This window comes from Schistocerca cancellata, chromosome 7 (assembly GCF_023864275.1).
Source record: "Schistocerca cancellata isolate TAMUIC-IGC-003103 chromosome 7, iqSchCanc2.1, whole genome shotgun sequence".
Taxonomy (NCBI): Eukaryota; Metazoa; Arthropoda; class Insecta; order Orthoptera; family Acrididae; genus Schistocerca; species Schistocerca cancellata.
The window spans coordinates 178,772,746-178,800,095 of NC_064632.1; the positions used below are offsets into that span (position 1 = coordinate 178,772,746).

The 27,350-nt window shown below is 36.8% G+C and overlaps 1 protein-coding gene across 2 annotated transcripts in view; it reads left to right on the forward strand.

Annotated features, from left to right (window-relative positions):
* LOC126092586 (WD repeat-containing protein 26) overlaps positions 1–26,788 on the forward strand; it is a 146,152-nt gene extending 119,364 nt beyond the window's left edge. For both annotated transcript variants that reach the window (XM_049908273.1, XM_049908274.1), the window contains 2 exons: positions 9,501–9,683; positions 20,416–26,788. In XM_049908273.1, the coding sequence (XP_049764230.1) occupies positions 9,501–9,683; positions 20,416–20,498 (266 nt within the window). In that variant the 3' untranslated portion in view covers positions 20,499–26,788. The remainder of the gene's footprint in view (positions 1–9,500; positions 9,684–20,415) is intronic.
* Positions 26,789–27,350: the final 562 nt, after the last annotated feature.

A 27,350-nucleotide genomic window follows, 5' to 3' on the forward strand; every position in this document is an offset into this window, starting at 1 on the left:
CTCTCTCCACCTCATCCCTTTATTATGCTCCCACAAACACTTTACTGTTCCCAACCCAGACCCTATTCTCCCTCCCCTTCCCTGCCCCAGCCTCGTCCTTACCCCCACCACCTAAATTGCTTCTCTCATCATGCGCAATTGCTTGCAGTCTGGCCTTGGCAGCCTTAGACAGTCATCATGTGTGTGTGGTGAGCTGCATTTGCTTGAATTTGTGTGTGTGTGTGTGTGTGTGTGTGTGTGTGTGTGTGTGTGTTTCAGAAGGCCTTCTGGCCAAAAGCTTGTGTTTAGTAGCCTTTGTTGTGCCTGCTTCTGACTCAGCATGTCTGTTATATGGTGAATAGCAATCTATCTTTTTTCATAATATTGAAATCTATAAAAGAAGGGCTGATGATGTGAAAATGACATAACCACTTTGCACTATGCACTAGTACTCTTAGTCTGCAGCTGAGAAGTACACACCCCCAACACTTGATTGATATGGAAGAGATTTTCTGCTGCATTCTTCTTAAAGTTTGTTGAGTGTAGTTGATTTGTTTACGTACACCCTCAATTTAAGTAACTCACTAAAAAATCATGTACCCCATCAGTTCAAAAAGTTTCAAGACTAGAGTAATAAAACAAGAGAAATGATAAGATGTTGGTATGGTGGTTTTAAAGCTTCAGCTGTTCTTCATAGTCTCCATCCACTTTAGTACATTCTACAGAACATTTGTACAGCTGTGTGAAACTGCCAGAAAAGTATTTTTTTGAGATTTCATTCAACTTTTGTGTCACACTGGCTTGAACAATGTAATTGGATAGAAAAAAAATCTACTCACCAAACAATGGCAGGAAAACACACTTATAAAAGGTATTTCGTGTACAAGCTTTTGGAGCCAGTGGCTCCTTCTGGCAGAAGGTCTGAAGGGGAAGTACGACAGGTGAAGGAAAAGGACTGGTGAGATTTAGAAAAGGGGTTGTTGTCGTCGTCGTCGTCGTCGTCGTCGTCGTCGTCGTTGTTGTGGTCTACAGTCCTGAGACTGGTTTGATGGAGCTCTCCATGCTACTCTATCCTGTGCAAGCTTCTTCATCTCCCAGTACCTACTGCAGCCTACATCCTTCTGAATCTGCTTAGTGTATTCATCTCTTGGTCTCCCTCTACGATTTTTACCCTCCATGCTGCCCACCAATACTAAAATGGTGGTCCCTCGATGTCTCAGAACATGTCCTACCACCGATCCCTTCTTCTAGTCCAGTTGTGCCACAAGCTCCTCTTCTCCCCAAGTCTATTCAATACCTCCTCATTAGTTACGTGATCTACCCATCTAATCTTCAGCATTCTTCTGTAGCACCAAATTTCGAAAGCTTCTATTCTCTTCTTATCCAAACTATTTATTGTCCACGTTTCACTTCCATACATGGCTACACTCCCTACAAATACTTTCAGAAATGACTTCCTGACATTTAAATCTATACTCGATGTTAACAAATTTCTCTTCGTCAGAAACGCTTTCCTTGCCATTGCCAGTCTACATTTTATATCCTCTCTACTTCGACCATCATCAGTTATTTTGCTCCCCAAATAGCAAAACTCCTTTACTACTTTAAGTGTCTCATTTCCTAATCTAATTCCCTCTGCATCACCCGACTTAATTCGACTACATTCCATTATCCTCGTTTTGCTTTTGTTGATGTTCATCTTATACCCTCCTTTCAAGACACTGTCCATTCCGTTCAACTGCTCTTCCAAGTCCTTTGCTGGGTCTGACAGAATTACAGTGTCATCAGCGAACCTCAAAGTTTTTATTTCTTCTCCATGGATTTTAATACCTACTCCGAACTTTTCTTTCATTTCTTTTGTTGCTTGCCCAATATACAGATTGAATAACATCGGGGAGAGGCTACAACCCTGTCTCACTCCCTTCCCATACACTGCTTCCCTTTCATACCCCTCGACTCTTATAACTGCCATCTGGCTTCTGTACAAATTGTAAATAGCCTTTCGCTCCCTGTATTTTACCCCTGCCACCATTAGAATTTGAAAGAGAGTATTCCAATCAACATTGTCAAAAGCTTTCTCTAAGTCTACAAATGCTAGAAATGTAGGTTTGCCTTTCTTTAGTTTTTCTTCTAAGATAAGTCGTAGGGTCAGTATTGCCTCACGTGTTCCAACATTTCTATGGAATCCAAACTGATCTTCCCCGAGGTCGGTTTCTATCAGTTTTTCCATTCGTCTGTAAATAATTCACATTAGTATTTTGTAGCTGTGACTTATTAAACTGATAGTTGGGTAATTTTCACATCTGTCAACACCTGCTTTCTTTGGGATTGGAATTATTATATTCTTCTTGAAGTTTGAGGGTATTTTGCCTGTCTCATACATCTTGCTCACCAGATGGTAGAGTTTTGTCAGGACTGGCTCTCCCAAGGCTGTCAGTAGTTCTAATGGAATGTTGTCTACTCCGGAGGCCTTGTTTCGACTCAGGTCTTTCAGTGCTCTGTCAAACTCTTCACACAGTATCATATCTCCCATTTCATCTTCATCTACATCCTCTTCCATTTCCATAATATTGTCCTCAAGAACATCGCCCTTGTATAGACCCTCTATATACTCCTTCCACCTTTCTGCTTTCCCTTCTTTGCTTAGAACTGGGTTTCCATCAAAGCTCTTGATATTCATGCAAGTGCTTCTCTTTTCTCCAAAGATCTCTTTAATTTTCCTGTAGGCAGTATCTATCTTACCCCTAGTGAGACAAGCCTCTACATCTTTACATTTGTCCTCTAATCATCCGTGCTTAGTCATTTTGCAGTGCCTGTCGATATCATTTTTGAGACGTTTGTATTCCTTTTTGCCTGCTTCATTTACTGCATTTTTATATTTTCTCCTTTTATCTATTAAATTCAATATTTCTTCTGTTACCCAAGGGTTTCTACTAGCCCTCGTCTTTTTACCTATTTGAGCCTCTGCTGCCTTCACTATTTCATCCCTCAAAGCTACCCATTCTTCTTCTACTGTATTTCTTTCCCCCATTTCTGTCAATTGTTCCCTTATGTTCTCCCTGAAACTCTCTACAACCTCTGGTTCTTTCAGTTTATCCAGGTCCCACCTCCTTAAATTCCCACCTTTTTGCAGTTTCTTCAGTTTTAATCTACAGTTCATAACCAATAGATTGTGGTCAGAGTCCACATCTGTCCATGGAAATGTCTTACAATTTAAAACCTGGTTCCTAAATCTCTGTCTTACCATTATATAATCTATCTGATACCTTTTAGTATCTTCAGGGTTCTTCCATGTATACAACCTTCTCACAAGCAGCTCACTTGGAGCTGCTGGACATTTATGCTTGTAGCTTTAGGTCTAATGCCCAATCTGTTGCATTTCATGGATTTTTGATGCTGTTTTTTTTTTTGCCAAGTTTGGCAAGACATCATATAAAATGAATGTGTAATGACAAAAACTGCACAAAAAAGTAAAAGCACTGCAGCATAAAAAAACTATGACAAGCTGTAGATTGCATAGTAGACCTAAAGGTACTAGCATAAATGCCAAGTAGCACCACTGAGAAGGAAAGAGACAAAACCACTGAAGAAAGCACAAAAAGTGCTGGAACATGTCTGGGTGAAAACAAAACTACAAAGTTGTCTTGCATAAGACGCAGTTCCTCTTCAATTTTCTTAGCAAGCACTGAAATAAGAACTGCAACATTCACAAGATGATTAGTGAATCATTATTCAACAATGAAAATGTTGTGTAGTAATGTCAATCATTTTGGCACATGCTGTACAATTATGTTGTTATAAAAAGAATTAGAATCTTCAGTAACTTAGGGAGAGACAGGGGAGGAGGAGGAGTGTGTGTGTGTGTGTGTGTGTGTGTGTGTGTGTGTGCGCGTGTGTGTGTGAGAGCAAAAGACTGCAGAGCAGCCGTCACAATACTTGCTAAAAACTAGCTCATCCATCTCAGTGTTAGAATGATGAAGTTCTCATTCCTTACAAATATCCAGTTTTTGCAGCTTATAATATTCTTTAAATACTTTTTATGAAGAAGAATCGTAATTCTGAATTACATGAAGGTGTTCAACGATCCGCTAGTGAAACTGCCACGTACTGCTACATGTGCATAGTACAGTTTGATCATAGGTGATTATAAAGATAAAACAGTCTTAAGTTTCTGTTATGTAATTAAGAAATTGTACTTGACCAGAGTCATTGTGATAAACTGAGTCTCATACCAACTGATAAAATAATGGCCCTGAATCTTATCATCATAGTAAAAAACCTAGATGGAATGTGAAGAATGGTATTAGTGAAAAGAGATTGCATTCAGCAGTGCATAGACACACAGTGTGTACGTATTGAATGTAGGAAAAATGAGTAGTCTCATATTTAAAAAATAATGATTGATCTGGGTGAACTTACTCATCAGTCTCTTTAGCAATTTTAGAAACATATTGTATCTTATGAATTGTGATAAAAAAGTAATGGGAATTTTATAATTACACACACTTTAGACCACCAATTTTTAAATTTTTTTTATCTTGATGGCACACGTGCTCCTGATGTATGTTTGCATTTTCAGCTGTTTTCAATATTAAGTTTATTGTTATAAGTGGTTATAAGAGTTCTCGAGTGCTCGGTGAAATTTTACTTTCAAAAAATGTGGAGCAAAGAATTTGTATTAAATTTTGTTTGAAAAATGGAATAAAGTGCAACAACACATTTGAAATATTGGCTGTGGCTGTTGGTGAATTTCCCATAGGAGTTTACAAGTGGTATAAACATTTCACCGAGGGTCAAGATGTGGAAGACAACGACTGCTGTAAAATTATTTTTTATATGAAAACTTTTAAAGCTTTTGAAACGAAACAAATGGTGTTAACGTTCTACATCTATATTCTTCATGTTTACATATTTGCAGCTGTCTGCCTTTAAAGTGCTTTGAATTGTAGTGTGTAAAATAGTGTTGTATAAAAATGTAACTATGTCAGTGCATGAGAAACAGCTTGCTGTAATAGAGTTCAAAATTCAGAGCGTTCTTCCACACATGGTGCATACCCCCCCTCCCCCCCCCCCCCCTCCCCTGAGCATGACAATGCCAGACAACACATGAGCACTGCAACATCTGCAACAATCAGGCATCTTCGGTTCACTGTCATCAATAATTCTTCATATAGTCCTGACTTTGCCCCATTTAATTTTAATCTGTTTCCAGAATTTAAGGGAAATAAATTTGTACATGCAACACACATGTCCTGATGGTCACAAAAGCGTTAATACTCTTATCTACAAAAAAGAGCATTGTATCATCTTCATGAGTGACTGCTCAGACATTTAGTGAATGGTAAAATAATGCTCAAATGATGGTGCATATTTACTAATAAAAGTAACTGATATTCACGTAGGAAAATACTATCACTTTGTCTTTACAAAGGAAATAAAAGGAAAGAAACATTAGAATTTAACATCCCATCAGTGATTAGGTCGATAGAGACAGAGTACAACCTACCTTAAATACTTGTTTATCTTGATTATGCTTTTCCTTAAATGTACAAAACTTTGTGTCTTCATATATAAGGGACAGCCAAATGAAAATGCGACAAATGGAGGGGGAAAAAATAAAAAAAATGCCTTTGTGTAAAAATGTTGTGGTTGCCTATAGAACTATAATTGTACTCAAGCATGAACATATTTGTCCAAGGTGAATCATTGGCCACGGATGTCTATCTTCAGGGCTCCAAAGACATGGAAATTGCATTGGGAGAGATTGGGACTGCATGGGGGATGCGTAAGGTCTTTGCAGCGAAACTTCAGCATAGTTGAAACAACCTGTCAACAAAATGCGTGCCCACATGTTGCCAAGATTGTTTCGACTATGCTGCAGAAGTTTTTCTGGAAAGCCCTTACATATCCTCCACACAGTTACATTCTCTCCCCCTGCAATTTACATATTTGTGGGGTTCTGAAGAATAGGACTTGTGGCTGTCAGTTTGGTTCAGATGAAGAGGTGCATACCTATCTACATTCATGGTTCCATAGGCAACTGCAAACATTTTCTATGAAGGTATTGACCATCTTGTCTCATAACGAGATAAATGTATTAAGAGTTAAGGCAATTGCTTTTGAAATAATAAATAGTTTACTTACTTTTTTCCATCTGTCTTGTTTTCTTTTACTTATGCTTATATGTACTGCCTTAGCTTAATCAGACTAGGCGGAAGTTTCAGTCGAGCATTTCTTTCTCTTTGGCAGTGTGATACTGACTGCACAACACTCCTGTTGTGAAGGGCATCCTAAATGTCAGAAGTTTCTTTTGTAGAACAGGAGTAGTGAAAACTCTGCATCATGGTCCTATAAAATTCATCCCATTTGCTTGGAGACCCTGTAGCCTGATTAATGGTGACCCACTTCTCCTCTGTTAGCTTATCTTTCAAGGTGCAAATGTTGACTCTACTCATACCTTTTAGTTGATATTGGTGCAGAAGTGCTTGGAAAATGCAGTATGGAATGTAATAATATGAAAAGGGTAGTTGCTACTCACCATATAGTGGAGATGCAGAGTCGCAGATAGGCACAGCGAAAAAGACTGTTGCACAATAAGCTTTCTGCCAACAAGGCCTTTGTCAAGAATAGTCTGTTGTCTATTTTTGACAAAGGTCTTGTTGACCAAAAGCTTATTGTGTGACAGTATATTTTTGTTGTGCCTACTTGCAACTCAGCTTCTCCGCTGTATGAAGAATATTGTTACAGACATGCCTGAGTGTTCTAACAACTGGCAATAGTGATCTGAACAATTAAAATCAACACTTCTGTAGTTAACCCTGTCTTATGCATATCTGTTGATTATTGCACAATCTATTCTACTCAAGTTTGACTCTGCTACCCTATTGTCAGAGCTTACTATATTTGTTAGACTAGCCTTTCACCGCAGCTTCGTCCTAATATGTGTTCTCTACATATATTTCATGCATCTCCTCCTTCCCCCTCCTTCCATCTCTCTCTTCTTCCCCCTTTGCTCTGTGCAAGAGATGTGGAGTATTTATTTATTCCAACCTGTAATTGTAAATAAAATACTGTGAACTATCTTTGCAGTGCCATATCAAGAAAATAGTGCTATTTTGACAGCTATTGTTTTGATTTTGTAGTTAATAGTGCTTTGCAGTTGAAAGCTATCTGAAGCATCCTCAGCTGTGAGGATTTTCCTTAACTCTGTCTCAACAATTGGGGTGTATTGTTGTCACGGTATATGTATCCATGGTCCATGTAATACATGTACAGCTTGTCTATCCCCCACTTCCTCCTCCTCCTCCTCCTCCTCCTCAACTATGTCCTCCTCCCCACTGCTCTGTGTTCATCTCCCTTATTTCTGTCCAACACCATATTGGTTGAAATCGACCCAGTGGTTAGCAAGAGCATGCTGGACATACTTGCAGAGACATCCACATACATTCATTTGTATATAATAGTTTGGTGCATAAGATCGTAGAACCCCCACCTCCTCACGTTGGTTGCTATGGGCTTGTTTCTTTATTGTCATTTTTTATTTGCAGTTCACTGTTGCTGTCTGAGTTTACATATTGTCATTTTGGGCTAGTGGCTGGGCTATGGATGCTAGGCAGTGGAGAAATCTGAACACTTCTGACATACTCTTCTTTTTCATTTCAGTAGAGGAGTGAAAGCTACGGAGGCAGCCAGAAATATTTGTGCCATGTCTGGAGATAATGCCATTAGACAGAGCACAGCAAGAAAATGTTTATCTCATTTTAAGGGGGCTGTTTTTGCATTTACTGATGCTTCACATTTCACATCCAGGAAGACCTTCAGGAGTATTGCATGTTCTGAGCCAAAATCACAAAAATCAGTGGGTGGTCATATGCATATCTCTGGTTGCTCATCATTAATTGGCTTTTGACCATCACTGACTATTCATGTTCTGTATCATTATTGGTTCAAATGGCTCTGAGCACTATGGGACTTAACATCTGAGGTCATCAGTCCCCTAGAACTTAGAACTACTTAAACCTAACTAACCTAAGGACGTCACACACATCCATACCCAAGGCAGGATTTGAACCTGCGACCGTAGCAGTCGCGCGGTTCCAGACTGAAGCGCCTAGAACCGCTCTGCCACACCGGCCGGCGTCTTTACGCTAGCATAAGGAAAAGTAAGGAATGGCTGAGTCCAAAAAAAGCAGCAACTCTCTGTACAAAGACCTGCACACATCTACAAAAGATACTGTTGTGCATCTGGTGGAACAGTGATGATGTGGTGTACTACGAATTACTTCCCTGAGGTGTAATGGTCACTGCTGACATTTATTGTTAACAACTGAGACATCTTGCAGAGACAATACAAGGATGACGACCAGGAAGACAGTGTGAAGTGATGTTTCTCCATGATAATGTCCACCTGCATTCTGATACATTGACAAAAAACACTGCATGGGAGTTGGGTTGGGAAGTCGTTCCACACCCACCTTATGCACCTGATCTTGCACCCTCAGATTTTCACCTTTTCTGCTTTCTGTTGAAGAACTTTCAAGGCACTTTCTTTCAGGATGAAAATGCTCTCCAAACATGTATTGAAGAGTGCTTTGCTTTAAAACCACAAGATTTCTACCGTCTTGGAATTGAAAAGTTACCTCAGTGTTGGCAGACTGTTGTAAACAGTGAAGGAGAATATATTATCAATGACTGAAGTCTCCGTTATGTGTACCTTTTCTGTTTATTAAACTTATGGAAAAATGCTGCGAACTTATGCACCAACCCAGTATGTTTACACTAGGCTTTTCCTCATGGCTTTGCCCATGCACACCTTGGACACATATATTGCACACATCTCTTCCTCCATTATCTCTGTGTCTACCTCTTTCTCTCCCTACACCTCTGCCCACCTGATCGTACTCCCTCTTTCCGACCATATCTTCCCCCCTTTCTCTATCCATATCCTGCCCCTGCCTCTTCCTTTTCCACTTGCCTACTATCCCTCTACACCTCCCACCTGCTCCCTGCATCTCCCTCTCCACCTCCTCTCTCTGTGTCCACTGTCTCCTCCCCCCTCTGTCTATTCATCTCCTCCTTCCCCTTTCCCTGTGCAACTCATCCTCTCCCCTCTTTCACTATTCATTGTCTGCTCCCCCCTGTCACTCTCCACTCAGCCGTGTACTTCTGTACAAATAGCTCCTGAAGGACATGCCAATACTACCCACATTACATACCTGTCATACAGGGCAGCTTATGTGTTGGGGGTAGAAAATGCATTTTTTTTTCTGTATATGTGCTCCTCTGGGAGAAAGGAGGTTCTAACCACCACAGCACTGATTTGCATATAGCAAGCAGTAGGCATACCGAGTTTGGTTGAAATTGATTAACTCTGTTAAGTCTATGACGACAGTACACCACAACATATCTGTGCATGTCCACATACCATCCGTAAACCATTTGCAGGTGAGTAGATCCCATTTGTTTGTTTCTTTTAGGGTCTTTATTTGCCAATAAAAGTTTCTCAATTACTGTGATTGCAGATAACAAAGTGTATGTGTGGCACATAAAGAGAGAACTGCCAATAGCTACTCTAACTGGCCACACCCGGACAGTCAATTGTGTTACGTGGAATCCTGTCTACCACCAGATGTTGGCATCAGTATCTGATGACTGCACTGTCAGAATATGGGGTCCTGCTAACCAGCATCGTACCAACAAGACAGGTAAGCAAGAGAGACATGAAGCAGTAGGACTAATAATACCTCTATTGTCACCAGTATCTAAAGAAATGTGTGTGGTTTATATAGCTTATATAGCTGAAGAGTAACACTCTAACGGCTTCATACTCCTCCCTTCCAAACTTTATTCTTAATTCCAGATAAATTTAAATTTACTGAATAACAATTTTTCATGCCAGTGACAAAATAATGCTCCCAATTTAATCGTTATCCTGTATGTTATTGTAAGAAACCTGAAGACTCACATAAATGAGTTGGAAAAAGTAAAGAAAAATGTATACTTACTTCAAATTCACTGAGAACTTCATTGGCCAGGGATATAACTATTTTATGTAAGATTAAAGTTCAGAAATTTCGTCACTGTTGGTAAATAAACTGTTGACACAGCTTCTTGTATTTCATCTTCTGATTTATTAGTTCAGATTGTATCCCTCCATTTTAACAAAAACTTATACTTACGCCAACCTCAGCAATTTCCTAAAAATCATAATAAAATGGAGTACAAGAGAGACACTTATGTTGCTGCATGAAAACTTTTAAAGCTTTTCAAAAAACAACAAATGATGTCAACATTCTACATCTATTTGCAGCTGCCGGCCTTTAAATTGCTTTGAACTGTAGTGTGTAAAATAATATAAGTATGTCGGTGTGTGAGGAACAGCTTAGATTAGATTAGTTTTTCGTTCCATAGATCCGTACTGAGGAGATCCTCGTGGATGTGGAACATGTCACTTTTTTTTTTTTAAGCTGAAATAACAATACTAATAGTATGAGTATATACAATACATAATTTGTTTCTATTAAAAAAATCATCAATGGAGTAGAAAGAGTTGGCCACTAGTAAGTCTTTCAGGCTTCTTTTAAACTGATCTTTATTTGTAACTAAATTTTTTATGTCTGCTGGCAAATTATTGAAGATGAGTGTTCCTGAGTAGTGGACCCCTTTTTGAACTAAAGTAAGTGCTTTAAAGTCCTTGTGCAGATCATTTTTGTTCCTGGTATTGTATGTATGAACTGAGCTGTTTGTTGGAAAAAGAGATATATTATTTAGGACAAATTTCATTAAGGAGTAAATGTACTGAGAGGCAGTAGTTAGTATACCCAGTTCTTTGAAGAGGTTTCTACAGGACGTCCGTGAATTTACTCCACAAATAATATGTATTACATGCTTTTGGACTCTGAAAACTTTTGTTTGACTTGAAGAGTTACCCCAAAAAATTATACTATATGACATCATGGAATGAAAGTAGGCAAAGTATGCAAGCTTTTTCATTTTTTTGTCGCCTATGTCTGTTAACACTCGAATTGCAAATACAGATTTGTTAAGGCGTTTCTGCAGTTCTGTGGTGTGCTCCTCCCAACTGAATTTATTATCAAGTTGTAATCCCAGGAATTTAAGACTGTCAACCTCTTCTATCTGCTCTTCTTCATACTTTATGCATATGCTGGGTGGAAACCTCTTAAAAGTTCTGAATTGCATATAATTAGTCTTTTCAAAGTTTAATGCCAGTGAGTTGGCTTTAAACCATTTATTAATATCCATGAAAATATCATTAGCAGATCTTTCTAGAGCTACACTCGACATACTATTTATTGCAATACTTGTGTCATCTGCAAACAAAATGAACTCTGCTTCTGGCAGTGTAACTGATGAGAGATCATTAATGTATGCAAGAAAAAGCAGTGGCCCTAAAATGAATCCTTGTGGGACACCACATGTAATTTCTTCCCATTCTGATGATGACTGATGACTTAATTCACTAGTTCCTTGCACTGACACCCTTTGTTTACTCTTAGCGAGGTATGACTTGAACCATTTTGCAGCACTACCCATGACATCATAGAATTCTAATTTATTTAAAAGGATGCCTTTGACAAATCACAGAAAATACCTGCTGCTTGTAATTTGTTATTTAATGAATTAAGTACATTTTCACTGCAGGTGTAAATAGCCTTCTCGATATCAGAACCCTTCAGAAATCCAAACTGTGTTCTTGATAATATGTTATTTGTGGTCAGATGGTTGAGAAGCTGCCTGTACATTACTTTTTCTAAAATTTTTGAGAATGCTGGTAAAAGTGAAATCGGTCTGTAGTTTGATGGTATCTCTTTATCCCCTTTCTTGAATAGAGGCTTAACATCTGCATATTTTAGCCAGTCAGGAAATGCCCCAGTTATAATTGATTGGTTACACAAGTAACTTAGAATTGTACTAAACTCACAAGAACATACCTTAATTAACTTTGTTGATATTTCATCGTAACCACTAGAATGCTTTGTCTTTGGAGATTTTATTATGGAAGTTATTTCTTTTGGTGAAGTGAGTGACATATTCATGTACCTGAAGCTATTTGTAAAGGCTAGTTTCAGCGATTCAAGGGCATTATTAACTGATCCTGACAATCCCATTCTATCAGTTACGGATATAAACCGTGTTAAATAGATTTGCCACACTATGCCCATCGGTTACTAATGTGTCATTTACCCTTAATGCTATTTGTTCCTGTTCCTTTCTGGTTCTACCAGTCTCCTCTTTCACTATATCCCATATTGTTTTTATTTTGTTCCCCGAAATGCCATCTTCTTCTCGTAGTGCATTTGTTTGGATGTCTGAATTACTTTTTTAAATATTTTACAGTATTCCTTGTATTTAGCTAAATCATCAGCATTGGAGCTATTCTTGGTCGACAGTCACATTTTCCTTTTTGTCTTACAGGAAATCTTTATTCCTTGTGTAATTCATGTTTTTATTATAGACTTCTGTTTAATTTCAGTAACTTTTAGAGGAAAACAGTTTTCAAACATAATACTGACATTGTTCATGAATGTGTTATATTTTTCATTCATGTCATGAGCACTATACACATCTTTCCAGTTCATATCTTTGAGCAGTTTTCTAAAACACTCAATTTTTGGTTGATTGGCTACTCTCCTGTACTCAGATTTAGCAATCTTGATAATCTGCTTAGAATTTATATCTAAAACAAGGACCTGCATGTCATGATCTGATAGTCCATTTATTACAGGTTTTATGATATGATTTTGTTCCTTTGATTTGTCTATAAAAATATTATCAATTGCTGTCCTTGAGGATTTAGTGATCCTAGTTGGAAAGTTTACAGTGTGAGTTAGATTGAAAGACAACATTACTAACTGCAGTAAATGTTTACTGGAAGATTGCATTAGAAAATCTGTATTAAAGTCACCAGCAATCAAAATTTCTTTGTTTCTTTCTGTTAAATAACCCAAAAGAGCTTCTAGATGAATAGATTATAATTTCATGCAGGTGCTCGGTAGATAGTTACTATTGTATAGGATCTGTTATAGAACTCTACTTCTTTTGCACATGCTTCTAGATGCTGCTCTAAACAGAATTTATTAATGTCAATGTTCTTGAATTTATGGCAGTTTTTAATAAATGTGGCAACTCCTCCTCCATCCATAGCTACTCTGCAGAAGTAGGAAGCTAGCTTAAATCCTGAAATGTCTGACATATCTATAACTGTAGTCACTTGATGTTCAGAGAGGCAGATAATGTCAGTTTGGTTAGATGAATTCATTTCATCAATACAAATGAGTAGTTCATCAACTTTATTTCTGAGGCCCGGAATGTTCTGGTGTAATAAAGATAACTGATACTGCATACTAATGGGATTATAACTGCTTTGGCGAAGATGAACTGGCAGTTTTTGATTACTTTCTCTTAAACATTGTTTAAATGGAGGCTGTATGCTAAAATCTGACTCCTGTTCATCTGTTTTCTCAAACTGAGTGTGTCTGCTAATCTCTCGTAAAATTCGTTTTCTTTCCCCCTTCCCTATCCTAAACAAGGCATCCCTCTGACACCTGTGACCACTGGTATTTTACCACTTATGACATTGTCCCCCTTAAGTTTTCTGTAATAGAGTTTTGAATTCAAAGAGTTCTTCCACATATGGAGCATTGTCTCCTTCAGCATGACAATGCTGCCAGAATACACATGACCTCTGCAACAATCAGGCATCTTGGGTTCACTGTCATCGGTAATCCTTGATTCTGTTCTAACTTTGCCCCATTTAATTTTAATCTCTTTTCAGAATTTAAGAAACACTTTAGAGGACTTCACTTTGATAGTGACGAAGCAGTGCAAGCAGAAGTGTGGTTATGGCTCTGTCAATGAAGTCAAACATTCTACAGTGACTGCGTTAACAAACTGGCCTCTTGTTGGCAGAAATGTGTTCATCATGAGTGTGACTATGAAGAATAAAGATGTACGGTGTTAATCACATTGCTTTTATTTATAAAGCAGTAAGAAGAATTTCGACTTGTTACTTTTCAGCACATGCTTGTCCAGTGGGTCAATAAATGAACTACTACACTACAAATGGTTAATGGATGTGCCTGAAAAGTGACACTCTTGAACATTTGAGTGCCAGTTTTAATATGAGAGTTATTTCATATCAATTTTATTGATTTGACTTCAGCTTGACCCATGCCATCTCTTTTATTAGAGAGCAATGAGATCAATGTAATTTTAATTATTATGTTTATAATAGAGGGAAACATTCCACGTGGGAAAAATATATCTAAAAAGAAAGATGAGACTTACCAAAAAAAAAAGCGCTGGCAGGTCGATAGACACACAAACAAACACAAACATACACACAAAATTCAAGCTTTCGCAACCAACGGTTGCCTCATCAGGAAAGAGGGAAGGAGAGGGAAAGACGAAAGGATTTGGGTTTCAAGGGAGAGGGTAAGGAGTCATCCCAATCCCGGGAGCGGAAAGACTTACCTTAGGGGGAAAAAAGGACAGGTATACACTCGCGCGCACACACACACATATCCATCCGCATGGTGTATATGCGGATGGATATGTGTGTGTGTGCGCGCGAGTGTATACCTGTCCTTTTTTCCCCCTAAGGTAAGTCTTTCCGCTCCCGGGATTGGGATGACTCCTTACCCTCTCCCTTGAAACCCAAATCCTTTCGTCTTTCCCTCTCCTTCCCTCTTTCCTGATGAGGCAACCGTTGGTTGCGAAAGCTTGAATTTTGTGTGTATGTTTGTGTTTGTTTGTGTGTCTATCGACCTGCCAGCGCTTTTGTTTGGTAAGTCTCATCATCTTTCTTTTTAGATATAATTATTATGTTTAATATACAACAAATAAATCCAGCAGTTTTCAAAATGCTCAAAGAGTAAAGGGCTATCCACAAATGACATCACACAAATTTCATGATTTTTGGCGCCGCCCCTCCCCCCCCCCGCCCCCCCTTAGTCACATGGCTCAGATTTGTGTGATGCCCACTCCCCTGGTGTGACATAACATATTTTGTAGTTTTCAATTTAGAAATTATTAAATTAAAATGGCACTTCCAAAATTATTTATATATATTTCTATACAAAATCCTTTTACCTTGGCACATCTGCCTGCAATTTTTTGAGGAGGACTCTTCATGGTGGCAAACTCTCTTATTGGCTCTTATGTGATTGCATGTGTTGGTTAGTGGCTTTGTATGATGAAAAATATGGGCTAAAGATGCCACACGATGGTTGAAACGTGTATGCCTCAACACTGGAGCAATAACCAGTGTACGGAACTTCTTCAAATGTGATGGCACTTGGAGATCCAAATAGAGCAATAGTAACAGTGGAGCAAATTTATGTTCAGAGATGTCATTTCCTAAGGGTATATACCAGTCTGAAGTCTGTTTAATCAAAACAGGTAGTGGTAAAAGTAATAATTGCCACAAGCTGGATTGTCACACACTGCAACCTACAACCACCTTGCTTTTTACAATTTGCAAAAAATATTGTGGTCCACAACATGATTTGTATACCAAGTGACATCATTTTTCTATGTCCTAGTCCGTATGATACCCAACCTGCTATCTGTTGGCACAATGTATTCGGCAACCACAGGAAAATCATCAGTGACCAGTTGGCATCAAATATTAGCCAGCACAACTATGGCACTGTCAAAGTTCCGTTTTTGTAGCTCCAAGTCAGTAGTTCAATTACTGGAATTAAGATGTGAATGAAACACCACATCAGTTGGTTTTCAGCTAAAAGGAGCCATTCGTCGCCCTGCTCTGTTAAATGCACTTCTTGCTGGAGTATTTGTGGCAATGTAATTAGCATTCAAGTCAAAATATTTGAAATGTTGTACAGCTGAAACTAAAACTCTCTCTTTGTGGATTTTCATGGGGACCACCATAGAAGTGAAAATAAACATGGGTTTTACAAAACCGTATTGTGTTCTCATTAACTTTTCAAAAGCTGGTAATTCAGAAAGTCTACATGTGTCTGTGGCATGAGTCTCTGTGTTAGAGGAAGAATGTTTTCCACTACGAATCACTATGAATGTAGGCCCATAGTGTGTCACAGCTTTAGGTTTCCCTTCACCATCTTTCTTTTATTGCAGTACCTGCCTAAACAGAGGTAATAAGTTTATGTTTTTCAACAGTCACAAAGTCATGATCCAGTAATTTTACATGATAGTCAAGATGCATTCATAGTGGTGCTTGAGCATTTACTGCTGTAATACCTAATGACACACTGCTTTCTCACGCATAGATAAAAATAATACTTGATGAGGGCCCAAAATTGAAGCTAAAGAGTCTAGGTTTCTTATAGCAGCTTTACAGAATTTACCATCTTTATGCTTTACATGAAACATAGTCTGATTTGCACAATTTAACAGGAACAGTTACCACGTGTTATATTGCTACTTCTGTGCTGACTTGTCTGGGAAGAAGGAAATAACTCTGATCCACTGATAGTATAGCCTTGTATGCATAGTTCGGCCTGTAAGTCATCCAATGATGTGCAGCACCTTAGAATTTCAGTGTAACGTTGATCTGTCACCATGTGCCGACATTGCGTGCTAACATCAAGCTACAGGGCTCAGATTCTAGTATTACAATTTTATTCCTTATTCCTGGAAGTGTTTTGAATAGGCATTGATTTAGGTGCTGTTTGAGGTAACTGGTTTCCACTTGGTTGCATGCCAATATCTTTAGTGTCTTGGGGTACATCATGTTTGGTTTCTACCAGTAATTAAAGGTAAACATGCAAAATGATGAACATGGGCATTTCATACGATATGTGTACTAAATCACCTTGAAGAATCCAGCTACACTATATTGAGAACTATACCTTCTGAGATGATTACCTCCAACAGACAGACAGAAAGGTGTGGTTTGACTTTCGAATCCATGTCACCTTTACCATTGGCACTACTTTTCAGACTTCACACCAAGGTGTTAATTTTGTCTTTCACTTTTTTAGGTTTTTTAAATTTTTTAGAAAAACTAAAAATCACAAAATAGTAGACCCAAGAAAAACAAGTCCATCACTCAGCAAGTCACATTTCAACTGAATGATGTTGCCAGTTCAACATAGACAAAATGAGAGGGGTGGCAGTTTTTGTCAAAGCCTCAAAGGCATATATCAAAGGCAGCTGAAGTATGACACCGTAGATACAGTGAGCGTGAATGACAATCACTTCGCACAACCACCATGTGTCAGAAAGTGATACAAACAAATTAAAACCTTAATGAATAATAATGATAGAGTTAGTAATATTTTACAGTTAATCATTAAAATTGGAGTTCAGAGTTCTCATAAAAAACTAAACAAAACCATACAATTTAACAACATGAAGCTTATGTCGCATAAACCCCCCCCCCTTCCCCCCGCCACAGTCACGCAGTGTTGAGCCTTCCTCTTCCTTCCCCTTAATGTGTGATGTAATTTATGGACGGGCCCACAAAATGGTGACATTATTTTATGTCAGATGGTCACAACATGTGGTTTACAATATCATGGGACAAAAAATACGGTGAAAAAATTTTCGGATACGAGCATGAAAGCAAACAGAAAAGGTAGTACCAGTAATTATTATTATATTGTTGTTATCCTGGCTTCTAAATTTCATAGAAATGTTCTTCTTGAAACTGCTACAATTTTAAATAATGTTATGAAAAGAATAATTGCTACTAACCATATAGCGGAGATGCTGAGTCGCAGATAGACACAACAAAAAGACTGTCACAAAATAAGCTTTCGGCCAACAAGGCCTTTGCAAAAATCACACACACACACACACACACACACACACACACACACACACACACGACCAGTACTAAATTGGTGATCCCGGGATGCCTCAGAATGTTTCATACCAACCGATCCCTTCTTCTAGTCAAGTTGTGCCACAAATTCCTCTTCTCCCCAATTCCATTCAGTATCTCCTCATTAGTTATGTGATTACCCATCTGATCTTCAGCATTCTTCTGTAGCACCACATTTCAAAAACCTCTATTCTCTTATTGTCTAAACTGTTTATCGTCTGTGTTTCACATCCATACATGGCTACACTACATACAAATACATTCAGAAAAGACTTCATGACTCTTAAATCTGTGCTTGATGCTAACAAATTTCTCCTCCTCAGAAACACATTCCTTGTATCACCAGTCTATATTTTATATCCTTTCTACTTCAACCCCCCCTTACTGCCCAAATAGCAAATCTCATCTACTACTTTGTGTGTCTCATTTCCTAATCTAATTCCCTCAGCATCACCTGATTTAATTTGAGTACATTCCATTATCCTTGTTTTGCTTTTGTTGATGTTCCTCTTATATCCTCGTTTCAAGATGCTGTCCATTCCATTCAACTGTGCTTCCAAGTCCTTTGCTGTCTCTGACAGAATTGCAATGTCACTGGCATGCCTCAAGGTTTTTATTTCTTCTCCCTGGATTTTAATTTCTGCTCCACATTTTTCTTTGGTTTCCTTTACTGCTTGTTCAGTGTATAGATTGAATAACACCGGGGATAGGCTACAACCCTGCCTAACTCCCTTCTTAACCATTGCTTCCCTTTCATGCCTCTCACCTCTTATAACTACCTTATGGCTACTGTACAAATTATAAATAGCCTTTCATTCCCTGTATTTTACCCCTGTCACCTTCAGACTTTGAAACAAAGTATTCCAGCGAACATTGTCAAAAACTTTCTCTAAGTCTACAAATACTGTAAACATAGGTTTGCCTTTCTGTAACCTAGCTTCTAAGATAACGACCTGCAGCTGGTTGTTGTATAAATTATAAAGTTTGTAATTATACTATGGCCATGGTTCTCAGTATGTCAGCTTTCAGTAAGTTGGCATATACTGTATGTATTATTCACACAAACCAAGTTGCCACTCAGCATGGTGGCTGCTGGAACTTACTGTAAATGAATAATGCCTTTGTGGTCACTCCTATGAGCTGCTGCACTGAGTGTCAACTTAGTTTGCGTGAATAGTAATGTTTTTGACACTGTTTCTTCACACTCCTCTGCCTTTTGTTTTATGGTGTGTGGTTCATTATTTGACTGATTAGATATACTTGATGATGACAAGGTGTTGTAATAGGTCAATTACTAGAATGAGTATTAATAAATACACCTCATTTTGGCTGTGGATACAAGTATGTGAAAGTTGCTAAGAATCATTCATAGTGAGTGTGGGTCTTAGAACCATTTGCAGACTGTTAGAGTGGTTTAGCAATCTTCCAATGTAAATAACAGGATATAAAAATATCTCATTCCAAACCGTACATGTGCAAAACATTTTCATTATGAAAATGTTATTATGTATGGTGATAATGACATACTTATATATAGTAGTACATTCACAGAGTGAATATTGAGCTGAAAACTCATTAATGTGCAATCTGTGGGACATCTTCTACATCAGTTATATTTGCCTAACTCAAACGTATGACACTTGATCTGAGTGACCTTCTGTGCTGCTGGACATTGTTGGCACTGAAATGGTTTCCTTAGCAGATAACAAGCTGCAAAATAAAAGTCCACAGATCATTGATAATGTCCAGTCATTAACAACAGTATGATTAGTCGTGCTTCATGAGACATTCCCCTGTATAAAAAATCATAATATATTTTGTTTTGTGGATGTGGTGAGTAAGACCAAAAAAATAATGCCTGAAAAAGGACCCTTTTCTACATGTATAGTAAATTTAGAGAGGCTACCTAGATCATGTAATCAGTAAAGCACATTTAATATTGAATATTACTTGCTGAGACTGAAGAGCTAATCAGTCTCATAACCTCAAAAAAGTCATAAAATTGAAATTCCATTTGACTCTTAAATATAAGTTGTGTTTCATTCTGCAGAGAATTATAATCTTTCTTGTGTACTGAAACCCTGAAGTAGCCCATTTCAAAGATAATCAAATGAAACTGTTGATCCATGTAAAGTCTATGCTTATAGATGTAGCTTTAGTACTCTACTTAATCAAGACATCCTCTTATTTCATCAAACTTGAAGTTATTTCCAATGTAACCAATTCTTTTTAAAGTTATACATGGTTTTTTAAGAAACATATGAATAAGTGCTCAAAAGAAAACACAGTATTTGATACAGACAGTAGGGCTCATAAATAATGTTGATACTCGTCAGATTTTAATTTAAATGGTTAATATGTAAAATAAGTAAATTCTACAAACACTGTAAGCTGATTTTCCATTCAGGAAGCCAGAAAATTGTGAGTATTTCCTTACGTGAAGCAGGAATATTGCACTCTATGGGTTGCTTTTGCAGCAAACGATTAAGTATACAGCTGTTACCAATATAGTAAACTGTTGAAATACTGTAACTCTCATTCAAATGTTTGATATGCTTTCACAATTATTTTAAAGCTCATTTTAACGGCATAAAATTTTGTTCCAGGTTATGCAAATTCAAGTAGTGAAGGAGGTGTCTTTTCATCGCCATCTTCGAATGGTAGTGTCTGGCATGACTTGGGTTCATAGTAGTCATGTGGTCCTCTGCTCCATTCTACTTCTCCCTCCTTCCCTTCTCTATTTCTCCCTCTGTCACACTGTAGCAACACATGGGCATCACATCAAAGAAGATTTCCATACCTGGAGCAGGTCCTGCTTGCATGTTGTCGTGCATATCAAGTAGGAAGAGAAGTGAATGAAACACCTGGTGGAATAGAGAATTTGTGCAATCATTTGTACAATGTTTCTGTGATTTATTTCTGTAAAAATTAAAATAAAAGTGAACATGTTTCTTCATATCAGTCTGTGTGGTACTGCATCAGTTCTCTTAGAATGAATACTGGTATTGGTTTTCAAAAAATAAGAGGACAGTATGGTCCATTGTGATAAATTGCATGGTTTTTCACTTGCTACTCTGCTGTGAGAATTATGTGATTTTTTTTGTCCTGAAACACATAAAGCCTTTCCTTTCTGTTAATCTTGATTATTGTTGAGTCAGCTGGAGAATATTTTAGAATGGTAAATGTCAGAGAACAATCATCTAGGGCCATCACGACAATGGATGTGAATTGTGAGAAGTCTTTTGTTATGAATACTGATAAGAGAAAAGGTCTGACATTTATTACTGCAGTTTGAAGTTTGGGTTTCCTTATTGGATTAGCTGAAGAAAGAACAGAAATATCATAACTTTTTTTAGTCTTTTTTGTGTTAGACTACATAGGATACAGAGCATCGGATTGAACTTAATTATGCAATCTATTCAAATTAAAATTTTTCTCACAGTGACTGTAAACAGTTATGCTTGTTAATGATTTGTAAGGTATACTGAATACAAACAAAGGATTGAGCTGATTGAGGGTGATGCTGTTTCATGCAAATACTGTTTGAATTAATGTGCTGTAAGTAACACTGTTTACTTTGAGATTTCATGCCATAAAACGAATCAGAATTATTTAATTGTACTTTGATAAAGTTCGAAGTACTCTCTAATGATGTTACTTATGCATGATTTTCATTTAATGCCAGTGAAAATCTTAAGAATTTACTTGATTGTCCATGCTATTGGAACAACTGTGTTGTGCACAAAAAAATTAATTTCATTGGAAGACCTACAAGAAATGTACAATTTACTGAAGTGTATGTTACGGAGTTTTGGGCAAACTGCTGTGATAAATGAGTCCACAGTGCTCATATTTGTTACCTTGTCTGTCAGTGAAAAGTGACAGAGCAATAAGTTGTCTCCAGTTGTGAAGCGTATTTAACAATCCTTTATTGCTTTTGGAAACCATTTTCTATTTTTATGCACTGAATACTAATTCAACAAATTCAAATGCCTTCCATGTTTTCCTTATATTGGTATTGTCTTTGCATGTGAGGGTGTTTGTACTTGTCAGTCCTGGTGATAGCAGTCCTTTCTTTGTATTGTGGTTATCTCCTGCATCGTAATTGTTAGTGACTGATAAGACGATCAGTTGCACATTACATATTTTCATTAATGTACAGTTCTTTGAGAGTTGCCATGCTGATGTTTGTAGTGTGTAACAATCTGCACGTAATATAAGGTTTTTAATATTTATGCATGAATGAGAGTTCCTTAACAAAATACAAAATCTGCGGCAATACTTATAATTTATAGTAAAAATTCCGTTACTCATTAACAGATATTTTTCTGTATTTTTTATATGGTTCATGTTACACAGCCTATCTTTGATATTTATTATTATTTGCAGCAATAATCAGGAAGTTTTGTTGCTCTGTATGCTTAAAAAACAGCAGTGTTTGATTACCAACTATCTCTTTGTTGATGTTATTATTGTTATTGTTGTTATTATTATTGTTGTTAAGTGGTGTAAAACTGTACTAAATTGAGCTTTTCCAGTTTTTGTCCTGCGTTATATGAGTGTTCAATTTCTCTCTATTACTCAGAAATTTGGTCAAACTGAGTATGAAATGTGCCTTTGTTATCATTACCGGTCTTTGGAAGTATACCACTTCATATTTCTACACATTTATAGAATTGTGACACGAGAAGTGTATGCTGCAATAAATATAATAAGTAGGATTTTTTATACTAGGAGGGAGAGAGAGAAAAAAAAAGAAGAAAATTTAATGTGATACCACAATTCAGCCCTTTAATAAATAAAATGACCCATAAACAAATTGCACAATTGGTGTAATGCTTTTAGGTTTGTTGAGATGAAATGAGTACTGTGATCACATATTGTATCATTCCAAAGTATTGATGTCATTTTTTGAAATTAATAACAAGGCCTTACTGATTATCAGTATCGTAGCAAAGACTGATGATTGTTTAGATGTTTCATTTTGAAACTGTAAGGGGAGACAGAGAGAGAGGAGCAGAGACAGGAAAAGAGCTGTTTTTGCAGCAAAAGTGCCATCTAAACGGATTGAATGCTGTTCATAATTTGTATATAAGAATGCTAGTGTGTAATAATTTTTATACATTTGTATCGTACCTTCTCTTTTTTCGTGTTTCCAATGACATTTAAAGAAGGGGATGATGGAGATGTAAGACTCAGGCAATAGTAACAAGGTTATGTTATTTATATTATAATTTTCTGTCAGCAGAACTTTCTTAGTGTGTACCGATTCAAATTCTGCTTCCATATTTCTTGTGTACAGGAACATCAAAGTTTCGGTCACTGACACTAGTAGTAGTTACTGTGCAAGTGCCATTTCAATAGTTTTCACACTCTCTATTTTCCTCAAACTTTTCTTCATAGTAACTTTCTTAATACTTAAACTGTCTTGCGTCTCTATAGCTGAAAATATTACATCCCTTTATCTGAGACCATGTTCAATGCTCTAACTTTTATGCCACAGCAACCTCAGGAAATAATTTTGTTCCTATTAACCATATCAGCTCACATATTTGGTTATGTTAGACCTTGAGGAATTGGGGATGTATTGATCATTTGCATTACATTTTCACCACTGTGTTTATGGGAATTTCAGTAACTAAAAAGCCATAGTTAATACTTTGTTTCGGAGAATATAGCTCACATTTGGAGTAAACTGTATCTTTAAAAATGTCATAAAACCAAATAGGTCTCTTTCTTTGAACCTCTGAAATAAGGCAAGTATTATTTTTTCCACTTAATTATCCAGTTGACAGTTTTGATATTTTACATTTTTAATGCTCTCGGTTGCTTAAAAAAATTAATAAACTTTCAATTGTGGTTGTTTAGAGAAATGTGGTCTCTTGTAATGCATTATAGTTGCTCTGGATTTTGATAATTTCTTTTTCTGTTTTGGTGGGATGTGAGCAACATGTGAGAGTTAATAACATAAATGCAGTTGATCTGTCAAAAACAGTTATGTAGGTAGGTAGTCATTTTACACAAAGACAACTAGAAATTACTGTTATCTAACATGGTGATCTTCTGTATTTTCATTTAACTGCATTTTGATTAAAAATGTAGTGGTTAAGCACAATAGTTACTGTTAATTGTAAGGGTTAATTTTTAATAATCCTCTGTTTATTTGTGAATTATTTGATTGATAAAATTATAAGTGAGAATAATGCAGAAAATTTCTGGTCATATAATGGAAGCACTAAATAATATACTTATTTTAACAAACTGAATATACAAAGTTGCATTTGTCTAATGCACTCTTGAGTGTTATAGCTCTCACTGAATGCCCCATTTGATGATGAATGGTGACCCCCTCTTTGCAAATCCTTTTACATCTGAATGTAAACATAGGTTTGTCAGCAATCTTTGCACAACATACACATTCACAAAAAACTCCATATTCAACTTCATTTATGTGCTTCCAATATGTTCTCTACTTACTATTATTTCTTTTGAAATGTGAATGCCAAAGAAATGTGTTTTAATAGATTTTAAGAATGTTCATTTCAAAATATACTTATTAAAAAGTTTACAGTTTACAGAAAATGCCAGTTTATAAACTTGACAGTACCCCTGGTGATACATAATGTTTACAGTTAAATTATGAAAACAATAGGCCAGCAAACTGTTTCAGAAATATCCATTTGTGTCACAGATAATGGTGCTTCTCATACATTTGCACCTGCTTTCTCATGTGAAAATTATGGGAAAAATATGTTCATATTCTGGATGGAGCTGTGGGTATTTGCTTTTTAGAGAGATTTTATTTTGCCTGTACATCATTTAATTTCCAACATGGTATATGAATCAAAATTTGTTGCACTGTCAAAATAAATCACATTGCATTTGGATAAATTTTAAGATAAAAGAGAGATCTGCATTTTTTAAGTCTGTTGCTCATTTGATGTTGTACTTGCTTATTTTTATAGTACCCAATCGTTGTGCAGTTTCATATGCTGTTTATTGAAATATTCAGCCATGTGTTTCATAAAACTGCTGGGAAAGAGATTATGCAAACATAATTGTCCAAAATCAGTAAGTCTTTTTGGTCAAATTATGTGACCCTGTTAGTGTGGTCACTTTTCTCTCTACTTCACCCCTACTCCCACTCTCCATAAATTTGCTGCAAAAGGTTTAGTGCAAGTTTCATGTTGTTGGAAATCCTTCTTTATGTTACGCTATCTTTTCAAGATTTGATGTATCTTGTGAAAGATTGGAAGCTGCTGAAGTGGACCATAGTACAATGGGAGAACCTGAACACATTACTTCACTTGAACAATGTTTCTCCCATCCTGAAATTTTGTCACATAGTGCCTGTACATAGCCTGTCAATGTTGGGCTTTTTCTCCGTCCTATGGAGGCACTTGTGCATCCCATAATGTTTTTGCTTGTTAGACTTCTTGGCATTACTTTTAATTTCTATGGTCTATACTCATCTTTTACGTAAATCTGATGGAAGTTTTATTACTGTTTACATCTCAGGAATTATCATTTATATTATCTTCCCATTGGAAAAAGAAGGTAACTAGGAACACGAGAACTTCATGTATTTTCCAGCATGTAAATCATTTTCTTGTCACTCATTGATTGGTACTGATAAATTAAGCAGTGTGTATGTGAAAGAAAAATATGACAATATTTTAAATATCTTTGCTAATAATTGTTTGCTTTGCTAATAATTGTCTTGCGCTTATTTTTGCTCTCATGTAAGAGAATGATTTTCGTTTAAAGTACCTTATGTATCCCAAATTTTATATTAATGATTTATTTAATCCAGAAGTTCATTTTTCTTCTGTGTAGGAATATTTCATGTTTGGTGTCTGGGTTTTCCAGAGAGAGCCAGGGAGAACGTTTTGGAGATTGAAAGATTGAAATAAGTCAAATGTCCTTAACATCTAACATAGCAGCAGTTGTGGAATGTATAAGAATTTTTTTACTCACAGATGGCAAGGTACTGGTTTTCCTTATAGTGCCTCCAGATTTTAAGTGTATAAAACTTAACTGTTGTTATTGATTGTGGCTTAAGTGATCAATACAGTAAAGTTTGTAAAAATGGATAGAGATGTAGCTTCATATCCCTGATTACTGGCCAGTATTGTTGCTGCAAGTTGTGTGATATAGAGGCAGTGGATATGTCTTTATATCATATATCAGTTTATTAACAGTTATGGCATAGAATGAGTAATAAGATTGCCGCATTATGTAATACAGATACCCCATGTTGGGCATAGATTTGGTTAGGGCTCTGTCAGTTGCAAGGGTAACACTGCTGTGTTAAGTATTGAATCAATAAATTTCTAAGAGTACAAGATCATTTTGAATTAAATGTGCTTCATCTGTTAAATTCAGATTGTCTGGTGAGATTGAAGTGTGTAAAAATCCTAACTGTAGGGAGTACTAATGTGTTTGGTTTTCATGCTGGATTCTTCATTGTGATAAAATGCTTCTGCTTGCTGCAGGACACATTGTGAAATGCAGTAGAGTATACATAATGGTGTGAGAATAATGAATAAGATCTCCTTGAGCACAGTAATAAAAGGAAACTGTTATATAATTTCCTTGTAGCTTTAATTCCATGTTTAATAACACATTTCTGCAGTGTTTAGAGTAATGAATATGGAATAAATGATGAGATTTTGGACAAAGTGTGGTTAAGAAAATGTGTGATAAAAGTGCATTAAGACATAAAGCATGTTTGCCTTTGTTTTTAAGAATAAATAATTTAATCTATAATACCTGATTTCTTTTTGAAATATATATAAAATATTATTATAACAGTTGAATTAAAAATGTAAAATTCAGATGTAGAAAGTTACTTTTGTACTGTGAATTTTATTATTTTTATTAAGTGAACCAAGTTCACATGAGTAAATAAAGGTTTATGTCCCTTTTACGAATTGATTAAAAAGAAGTGTATTTTCTGTGATATACTGGGACACTATACATTTGTCTTGTTTTATTTATTGTGCATCATTGCACACTTCGAGCAGCTTGGATTCAAATACCATCCATTGCAATTTACTTATCTTTCGAGCTGTCAGTCTGAAGAACATAGAAGAGTGCCGCTTTCTGTTTTGCTAGAGGAAAATTCATAACATACTTCTGTCAAAAGATTCTCTCTTCCTCTGTCCCTCCCCCTCCTCCCTCCCCTCCCCCCCACACACTCTTCCTCCCTCCTTCCCTCCCTCCCTCCCTCCCTCCCTCCCTCCCTTCCTGTCTGTCTACACACACACACACACACACACACACACACACACACACACACACACACACACACACAATGGCCACCATTGTCTCTGAGTGCAAAGGCCCAACTGCTTCTGCATCTGAGGTGGGCAGCAATCTTTGCTGGGGCAGGTAGTGGGGTGCAAAGATACATCTTGTGGGGAAGGGGAAAAATGTAAGCAATAATGAAGTAAACTAGGCAAAAAAGTGCAGGTATGACATGGCTGCTCTAATTGAGGTATCATTGGTTATAGATATTACAGAAATAAATTGGGATGTC